The 10437-nt window shown below is 37.1% G+C and overlaps 1 protein-coding gene across 1 annotated transcript; it reads left to right on the forward strand.

Annotated features, from left to right (window-relative positions):
* Positions 1–9311, forward strand: LOC123910161 (organelle RRM domain-containing protein 6, chloroplastic). Its single transcript, XM_045961220.1, has 4 exons — positions 1–354; positions 1437–1505; positions 1613–1719; positions 8867–9311. The coding sequence occupies exons 1-4, from the start codon at positions 33–35 to the stop codon at positions 8948–8950; spliced, it is 582 nt and encodes a 193-aa protein (XP_045817176.1). The 5' UTR covers positions 1–32; the 3' UTR covers positions 8951–9311.
* The last annotated feature ends 1126 nt before the right edge of the window (positions 9312–10437 follow it).

Raw genomic sequence — 10437 nt, forward strand, 5'->3', positions numbered from 1 at the left:
TATTTCTCAGTTTCCTCAACAGTGCAGATGAAATGGTTACTCCTGCTACTGCTATGGCTAACATTGATGTTGGAGTTTCTCTTCCTCTACTTTCATTAACCTCAACAAACTCAAACACTTTCACTCTTAACTCCAAAATTAAGACCCAAAAACATAAACTTTATCTAAATTTCTTCCAAACAAATCACACAACAACCTCATTTTCGTCTTCCTTATCATCATCACATAGAAACAAAAGTAGTAGTTGTCCTGTGTTGGCTTGTCTTCCTCCTGCTTCTGAATCCTCATTCTCATCTTCATCTTCCAATACTACACCTTCTACTAGTTCTCCTTCAACTAAGCTATATATCAGTGGTTAGTTACTTTGACCCTTTTTACCTTTTTTTTTTCTTCTCAATTAATCTAGAATTTGGTTGCAATTGATAAAGATTTAAACTTTTTGTCATTTTCTTTTATGGGTCTTGCTCCAATTGGTTGTTGGTTTTGAATTTTTTATCAATATCAACAAGTTTTTGATAAAAATGGGAAATTTTGTTTGGATATCTTCATTAGTTGTATCAGTATGTTTGGATTGGGCGCTATAGGGTGAGATGAAATTGAACAGACTAGTTAGATTTTACAAAATGGATGTTATCTATGAAGCACAGGCATTAGAAACAACACTAATACTGACACTGGCGCGTAGACAATCAGTCATAATTTCAGAAAATCATAGTTATCTAATGTAACTACAGGTGCCGTTGTCCTATCGGTAGACAGACACGGCTTCAATATGAAATGACGGTGCTACATAGGATGTTATTTCATTTTATTACACTCTGCCATGTTCCACCAATCCAAACATACCGGATAAGAACTAATTTGATTGTGGGGGTTCCATTTTTTTTCATTGAAAGTGATGATTTCAGAAACCTTCAGAATTTTCTTCAGCGGTTGAAATGGTGATGTCATGTTTGCCTGGTAACTCAGATTACAAAAAAAACGATAGTGTGTTGGCCTTGATTTGTAGAACAGAAGTGAAAAGATAGTATTTTGGCTTGGACTATAGTGAATTGAATTTTGGCCATAATTCAGTTGTAGAAAATTTGGCACTGATTTGATTTTGGTTTTCAAATTTTAAACTTTTTAGGCGTGTATTCTATTGTGTTTTTATCTAGCAAGTATGCTTGTTTATCTAGCAAAACAACTTCATAAAAGGTTTAACCATATGTGAGCCTTTTCAATTTTCATTGTAAATCATGTAAGTATGTCATCTGTAGTCTGTACTGAGTTTCAATGCTGTTCATGGCATGCTTCTGCTGTGATTTCTATTGGTTGAATAGCCATTTGCTATCTTTTTAGGATCAGAACTTGTTTTGGATTTCTTTGATATTTGACTATTTATATAAATATTGTTAGACATTAGCTTCACACATATTATTTCATGTTTCGTTAAGGGCTATCGTTTCGTACAACTGAAGAGAGCTTGCGAAATGCATTTAAAATTTTTGGTCAACTTGCTAAAGGTAATAACAGAAAATTTTGGTCAACTTATTATCCATCATTCATTTGCCAGTTATCAATTTGTTGGTAACAATTTTCATTTCTAAAGTATTCATTAAACTATGAACAGTCAATCTTGTGATGGATAAAGTTGCAAATAGACCAAGAGGGTTTGCTTTCCTTCGTTATGAAACCGAAGAAGAATCGAAGAAAGCTATTGAAGGAATGCATGGAAAGGTATGATTTTGATGTTTCTTTTGTTAGAGTTATATAGGGTTATGATAGGTCTCTGATAGAAATGGTGAAGAGCAATTAGGCCTTGACTTTGACCCCAAGCCCATCATACGGAGAGTTTATGAAAGGATACGTGGAAGAGGTTTTAATTAAGGTGACGTGGATGGAGTGATGCATGGAATGCATGGGATGCATGAGATGTGAGGGTAGCTTTATATAAGGATTGTTAGAGGAGAGAGAGTCTTTAGCTAAGTTTTCTGTTACAGAGCATTTCACACTACGTGAATTGTGGGAGCCTTAGTGCTTTAGGGATTGATAGCTTGCTATAAGTTTGTTATTTAATTTTCACCATTCTCATACTTGTAATTGTTCCATTTTCCCGGTTAATAAAATTATAATTACCTCTATTTCTTTCTAATTACTTGATATTTTGATTTTTGAGACCTGTCAATTGGTCCAACCTGGCGGATCAAAGCCTCGCCGGAATTGTCAGTAAATGCCACAAACACCAAAGATAGGAGAGCGTATTGAAGCTTTGGAGGAACAAATGGGTGAAATGAAGACCACCTTGGAAGCGTTGGCTCTGCAACTGCAGCAACAGAGTACAATGATTGCTCAACAAATGCAGCAAAGAGTTTGGTGTTGAGCGAGCTCAGTAAACAGATCGGCCAGAAAGCCGCTGAAGCTTCACTAGAGAGTGTGAAATCTGTTGATGATCATTCTCAGGGTGAATCTCGTTTGTCTGGGAAGAAGGTTAAGCTTCCGGTGTTTGAAGGGGACGATCCAGTCGCGTGGATCACACAAGCTTGGATTTATTATGATGGACAAAATGTTTCTGAGGAGATGCGTGTGAAATTAGCTCGTCTGAGCATGGAAGGTGTGACGATTCATTGGTTTAATTTGTTGATAGAAACGGAAGAACACTTGAGGAATTGCTGATTGCACGATATGGTGGCTGTCGTTTAGAGAATACGTTTGAGGAATTGTCAACACTGAGACAAACCGGGAGTGTAAAAGAGTTCGTCGAAGCTTTTGAGCTCCTACCATCCCAGGTAGGACGCTTACCTGAGGACCGGTACTAGGGATATTTTATGAGTGGGTTGAAACCACTGATTTGTCGTAGGGTGAGAACTTTGAACCCTCAGAATCGAGGCAAATGATGAGCATGGCGAAAGACGTTGAAGACGAGCTCAAGGAAGAAGACGGTGACGGAGAAAGGGATTTTGGTACGAATCCATTGGGCCGAAATGAAGTAAATGGGTCTGGAACTAAGTTTCGAAGTGGGCTTAACCCGGTTCAATGCGTGTTTTGATTCTGGGTGAGGGCGAAACGTTAAACGAAGAGGAAGAGATTGTGCGTTGGAGGTGGATGAGTCTGAAGGTGAGGAAGAAACTGAAGCTGAGTTCAAACACATTGGAGTGTTGGGGAAAATGGGGGAGTACAACACTATGAAACTGGAAGGAAAACTTGTCAATCTGAATGTGGAGGTTTTAATTGATAGTGGAGCCAGTCATAGTTTCATTTCTCCAGAGTTAACCACTGCGTTGGGATTGACAGTCACTCCCACAACTGTCAAGAGAATTAAACTGGGAGATGGGCATATAGTCTTGTCTGAAGGAATTTGTAGAGGTATTATGCTCTGATTTAGGTTTAAAACATTTGAAATTGATGATTTGGTGTTGGAGTTAGGAGGGTTGGATGTGGTTTTAGGTGTGTCTTGGCTGAGGACCTTAGGAAATATTGTGATGTATTGGAAGGAATTGTCAATGCAGTTTTGGCATGTGGGTGATATGGTAACCCTCCAAGGACAAGGAGGAAGGCAGATGCAACATAGGTGCTTAAATTCATTTTTGGAAGGCAGAGAAAGGGAGAGATGCATGAAGGGTGGTGGCCTCAAGCTGAGAAGATGGATACAGTAGCAGTGATTCAGAAGGTAATTGTGAATGTGTTAGAAATGTTTCCTGAAGTTTTTAAGGACAAGTTGGCAGTATCACCAGCTAGAGAACAAGTGCATAGAATCAACCTACCCGGGTCACTGGAAGGAAGAGATTGAGAAGCAAGTCATTGAGTTGCTGCAAGCTGGGATTATTCAACCTAGTATGAGTGTCTTCTCTAGCTCAGTTATCTTGGTCAAGAAGAAATACCAAACATGGAGAGTGTGTGTTGATTATAGGGCATTTAATAAGGTAACAATTCCTAACAAGTACCTTATTCCTATTGTAGATGAATTGCTACATGAGTTACATGGGTTAGTAGTATTTTCCAAAATTGATCTAAAGTCAGATATCACTAAATACGTGCGCGCAAAGATGATGTACCCAAAGCAGGTTTTAGGACTCATAATGGCGAGTACCTTGTGATGCATTTTGGGTTGATGAATGTCTGTGCAACCTTCCAATCTATCATGAATGACATCTTTAGACCTTCTCTTAGAAAGTCTGTGTTGGTGTTTTTTTTATGATATTCTGGTGTATAGTAGAACTGAACAACAACATATTGTGCATCTAAAACAAGTGTTAGCTGTGTTGGTCAAACACTGTTTTGTTGCTATCAAGGCAAAATGCAGGTTTGGTTGTCTACAGATAGATTATTTGGGGCATATAATTTTTGGAGAGGGGTAACTGTGGATTATGAGAATGTCAAATGCATCTTAGAATGGCCTGAGCCTAAGAATGTTAAAGGAGTACGTGGTTTCTTAGCTCTCACTTGTTATTATAGAAAATTTGTCAAAGACTATGGGAAGATTGTTAAGCCCTTGACTTAACTTACTGAGAATGACAATTTTTGCTGGGGTGTAAATGCTAGAGAAGCTTTTGATAAGCTGAAGAGGATTATGACTTCATCCGCTGTGTTGGTTTTGCCTGCATTTTTCTATTCCTTTGTAAGTAGAGTGTGATGCTCCAGGAAGAGGTGTAGGAGTTGTATTGATGCAAAATAGGCAACCGATTGCTTATTTTAGCAAAGCCTTGTCTGATAACAATTTTGGTAAGTTTGTGTTTGAAAAAGAATTAATGGCACTTGTTCTTGCAATCCAACACTGGAGGCATTATTTGTTAGGAAAAAAGTTTGTGGTTTACACTTGGTCAGTGTAAACCACAAATTCCTTCCCTAACAGATAGTGCCTCCAGTGTTGGATGACAAGGACCAATGCCATTAGCTCCTTTTCATACTACACAAACTTAGTCAAGTTGTTGTCAGACAAAGATTTACTAAAATATGCAATAGATTGCGTATCTTGCATTAATACTGCTACAACACCCCTCCTTGCAGCATCACACTCTACTTCAAAGGGAATAGTAAAATTAGAGAAAACTAACAATGGAGATGTATTCATAATCCTCTTCATCTTATCAAAAGCTTAGCAGCCTCTCTCCAGCGGAAGTTATCTTTCTTAGTAAGATTAGTCAAAGGCTTAACAATCTTCCTATAGTCTTTGACAAATTTCCTATAATAACCAAGGAGACCTAAGAAAACACGCACCCCTTAACATTCTTAGGTTCAGGTTATTCTAGGATGCATTTGACCTTCTCAGAATCCACAGATACTGCCTTTCAAAAAATTATATGGCATAAATAATCTACTTGCAGACAACCAAATGAAACTTGCATTTTGCTCTATTAGCTGTAAAACAGTGTTTGACCAACACAACTAACACTTGTTTGAGATGCATAATATGTACTTGCTCATTCCTAATATACACCAGAATATCATAAAAAAAGCATCAATACAAACTTCATGAGAAAAAGTCTAAATATATCATTCATTGTAGATCGGAAAGTTTGCGGGGACATTCATCAATCCAAAAGGCATTATAAGGTAATCATAATGGTCATTATGAGTCCTAAAGGCAGTCTTGTGTACATCATTCTTATGCACACGACTTTGGTGATAACCTGACTTCAAATCAATTTTGGAAAAGACTGTTAACCCATATAACTCATCTAACAACTCATCCACAATAGGTATATGGTATTTGTTAAGAATTGTTGCCTTATTGAGAGTACCCTATGATCAACACAAATTCTACAAGTTTGGTCTTCCTTTTTGACCAAGATATCTGGGCTAGAGAAAACGCTAATACTAGGTCTAATAACTCCAGCTTGCAGTAACTCCGTCACACGCCTTCAGACATAACCCTATTGACCATCCTCTACTTTGATTCTCTTGACAGTTGTAGGAGTGACTGTCAACACTAATGCAGTTGTTAAGACCTCACGTTCACATTGACAAGCTTCCCTTCAATTTTCATAGTATGGTACTCCCCCATTTTTCCCAATCCTCCAATCAACTTGCACCTACAATCAATACACGCATTGAACGCTCAGGGCATTTGTGCAAGTTGGATGGTACTTACCTCCACATTTGAGCTCAAAGAAGAGGTTGAATTTGCGTTAGAACCAATAGAACCCGGTTTTCTTGTCGAGTTATGTCTTTCTAGGCTGGGTTAAACTCGCTTCGAAATATCGACCCAGGCCCACTCGATTCATTTCGACCCAATGGTTTCTTACCATAGGCCCTATTCCCGTCATTGTCTTCTTCCTTCAACTCCTCTTCTACATCCCTTGCCATCCTCATCATCTGCATCCAATTTTGAGGGTTCAAGGTTCTCACCCTACGACGAATTTGTTGCTTCAACCCAAGTATCCCAAATACTGGACCTCAAGTAATCGTCCCACCTGAGACGATAGAAGCTCAAAGGCTTCCACGAACTCTTCCAAGTTAATTGATCCTCCATCTCCATCAACAAATTGAACCAATGAACGGTGGCACCTTCCATGCTCAGACGAGCTAACTTCACACGCATCTCCCTAGAAGTGTTTTGAACGTCAAAATAGATCCCAGCTCGTGTGATCCACGCGACTGGATCATCCCCTTCAAACACTGGAAGCTTCACCTTCTTCCCGGAGAGACAAGATTCACCCTGAGAGCGATCATCCACTGATTTATCACTTTCCAATGAGTTCACTCAACACCAAGCTCTATTGCTGCATTTGTTGAGCAATTGTTGCATTCTTGCAGAGCCAACGCTTGCAAGTTGGTTTTCACTTCACCCATCTGCTCCTCCAAAGCTTCAATACGTTCCCCCATCTTTGGTTTTCGTGGCATCTATTGACAACTGATCCGGCGTGATGCTGATCCGGCAGGTCGGACCAATTGATAGGTCTCAAACTAACAAGTAAGTAATTTAAGCAAATATGGAAACTGTAATCGAATGATCAATGAACGATAGCTCAATTACAATAGGGGAAATGGATGAAAACAGAATAACAAAGATAACAATTGATAGCAAGCTACCAATCCAAGCACTCGGCTCCACAAATCACTGTGTGATTGTGATGCTAACAGAATTCTTAGCTAATAACTCTCTCTCTCTCTCTCTCTCTCTCTCTCTCCTCTAACCACCCTTATATAATGCTAACCTCAAGCCTCATGTCATCCTTCTTAAAACCTCTTCCACGTTTCCTTTCATATACTCCATATTTTGGGCTTGGGGCCAAAGTCAAAGCCCAATTGCTCTTCACCATTTCTACCAGGTTAACTCACTGTATTTATTCTTTGACCAAATTTTATAATGGCCATCTCAGTTTTTCTTACAAACAAGAGTATATTATCATCATGATTATATTTATGTTGCAAACTAATTAAGAAACAAATTTCAGTTATGAAAATTTGTAACTCTCAGTGAAGCTTGGTGCAATCAAATAGTTAAATCGTTGTGCATGTTGTTTACTTTGATACTGTCAAAGGATCAATAGAAAACTTCCCTTAAACATGTCTTGAAATTTTATTCACCTTCTGACTCGGGGTTTAGAATGCTTCCAACTTGAATCTATCTGCTCTTTTCCTTTTTACGTAATTGCTACACTTGATTAGCATGGATATGGTTTTAAGCCATGGTTATCAGTAACTTACAATACATGTGAGTCGTATCTCAATTCGATAGAAAGCTGAGCCAAATCAATACAAATTCTAGTGTGTATCTAATTCTAATTTGGATATGAACCTCATTTTGAATGCTGATTCATTATAATAACTAATGAGCCTATTGATTCATTCTAATAAATCATCATTCACCACGTAAACTTGGTGCGCATACCGCATATGCCAGTGGTTGTGGTACAGGTAGTAGTTTGTGTCTTGAATCGACAGTGAGGGCTGTAGCTCGGGGAAGGTTTGCCTGTAATCGATGGCAGAACGACTGACTCCTCCCTTTCCGTTAGCCCAATCCGCTTTATGATCCCTGTTGGTACTAATCTTATATCGGGCGAATTCTATGTTCAACAAATAGTTGAGCGATGGAAGGACAAAGGAACCAAATATGAACAAGCGAGACAAAGGGATATGACAAAACAAAAAAGCCTTCTCACGAGCTGGAGTCGAACCAGCACATCTGGGATCAAAATACAGGCCCAGCGAACTACCTTTCATTCCGATTGTGACTTTCAAAAAGAAAGAAGAGAAAGAAATGGGAGTTGGCGCCTACATAACAGGTTGCTTGCTTACCAAGCCATCCCGGCTTTTAGCTCCTCCAGTTCGATTAATATTTATTCTTATTTATTGACTTATTATAATAAAAACTACTAACTATCAAAATGAAAGACGATCGATTATCTACCCAAGAAGATAGAGAGTCCCACATATGAGAAAAAGTCACAAATAGAGTTGAACCAAGTAACATTGCATTTAACCACATTTTTTGTCAACTTTGTATAACGAATCACTTGTGATTTGATTTATGACTTGAAAATTAAATTACTTCGAGGTTCTTATACGACATCACAACTTATAATTTTGCTATATCACTTTTTTTTTTTGGTTTATAACCCTCTGGTTCCTAGGGGAAAGGGGCCCTAGTAGTCCAGAGTTCGGCCGCGAGGTAAGTAAAGTCTGGCCAAAAAATTGTTCCACCCAGGAATCGAACCCGGGTTCTCCCGAAATCCGTCCTTTTTGGTGAAGCTCATTAACCACTTGAGCCCAATGACTTGGTTATTTTGCTATATTACTTAATTTTGCTTAAAAATGTCACGTTTATTACCTATGTATCATACTATACTAAAAGTAGGTGTTCTTATTCTTATTCATGATTTGAATCTCAATTTGATATCTAAGTTTTAACCTATGTATGACAAGATTGGAAACACTTTTGCAGTTCCTGGATGGTAGGGTCATATTTGTGGAAGTTGCCAAACCAAGATCAGAGCTACGGCAGAAATTGAAGCAAAACACTATGTAGTAAAAATGAAGTTGCAGATTACATTATATGTTCATCTTGGTGTTCAATTTGCAGAAAGAATCACAGTAGAATTGCTCTAACTTTTGTGACTTTGACACTATAATATGGAACCACTTCAAGCACTGAAACATGGTTGCTATTTTCATCGGTCTTTGCACTATAGTGCGGATTAGATTTGAGTGCAGTCATAAGTCAGTAACTGTACACAGTCAACAACCTCGTGACCGTCTGATCTTCGATTAAGATTGGACAGTTCATATTTTAACGTTGAAACTTTGTATTGGTACACTTGTTAGCATTTACCTTTTGTCTGTATTATACAAAATAAAATAAAATAAACATTGTCTTATAATTTGAACTATCCGATCAAGTCTGATGTGCTGACTGTGGATTTAGTGACAGCATGTAATCAAATCTGATGTCATCTAATGGCTAATGTATTTTGTAGTCACATATATGCCAATGGATTTTACTGAAGTAATTGATTATAATAATTTTTAAGAGATGTTGGTTATTAGTGTTCATAATTGATTTAAACTTGCACAAGATAGTAACATTGTTTTTATCAGATTGTTATTAGGAAACATAATGTATAATAGAAGTGGACTATCAATCATTGACCAAAGAACACTAAATTTTAAATTCAGGTATGGGGAAACAAATTCCTTAATCCTTTTCTCTGTCACAACCGATCAACTCACATTCTTCCAATCAAATTTATCTTGCATGGAATGGAGATTGAGACTTATGTGAGCAATTAAAACAGGTATGAAAACCATAGGCTCTCCCTCATTCTCTAACCGTCCCATTCCTTTTATTTATGGCTCCAATTTTGCGTTAAAATTTAAAAAGAAATTGACTGATATGATGTAAAAATCAAATTCTTGGTGAGTTTTTTTATTTATATTTTTATGGGTCAATCGGTTCGTTTTCTACTCTTTACCTCTCTACAAAATTATGTGTTTTTATTCTATTAATGATCTTTTCTATTTTCATCATGATTTTGAATTCAACTTTATTATTCAAATGTCTATTAATTTTATTTATAGTTTTTCAAATGCTCTTTTTTTTTCACATGGTTCAGATACTAATTTCAAATTATAATTTTATATTCGTAGGTCGTTATGTGTTAAAGGTTAATGTTGTTCCTATCACAAATATCGACTAAGAAATATCTTATAATCATATGATTCTACGATTCTTTGTTTACAAACTAAATAGTGATCACTAGATAGTTTCCCTTCCTATTTTGTTTTTCTTTTCTTTTTTTCTCCCTTATTGTACCAAAAAAACTAAATAGTGATCATAATTTCATTTTGTTGGTTATTTAATTTTGAAACTTTAATGTGTATTAAATTTTCTACTATAGTTCTACTACTGGAAAATTGTAAGCAACACTACGTAAAATAATATATAGTGAGAGTCACTCTCAGATGAATATGAAGGAACAAATATAATTAAAATATTGTCACACATATGGGGAGTCA

Source organism: Trifolium pratense, linkage group LG2 (assembly GCF_020283565.1).
Source record: "Trifolium pratense cultivar HEN17-A07 linkage group LG2, ARS_RC_1.1, whole genome shotgun sequence".
NCBI lineage: Eukaryota > Viridiplantae > Streptophyta > Magnoliopsida > Fabales > Fabaceae > Trifolium > Trifolium pratense.

Coding starts and splice junctions, on each gene's coding strand:
- LOC123910161 (XM_045961220.1), top strand. CDS start 33: ATGGTTACTCCTGCTACTGCTATGGCTAACATTGATGTTGGAGTTTCT. Junction 355..1,436: donor AACTAAGCTATATATCAGTG/GTTAGTTACTTT, acceptor TGTTTCGTTAAG/GGCTATCGTTTCGTACAACT. Junction 1,506..1,612: donor TTTTGGTCAACTTGCTAAAG/GTAATAACAGAA, acceptor AACTATGAACAG/TCAATCTTGTGATGGATAAA.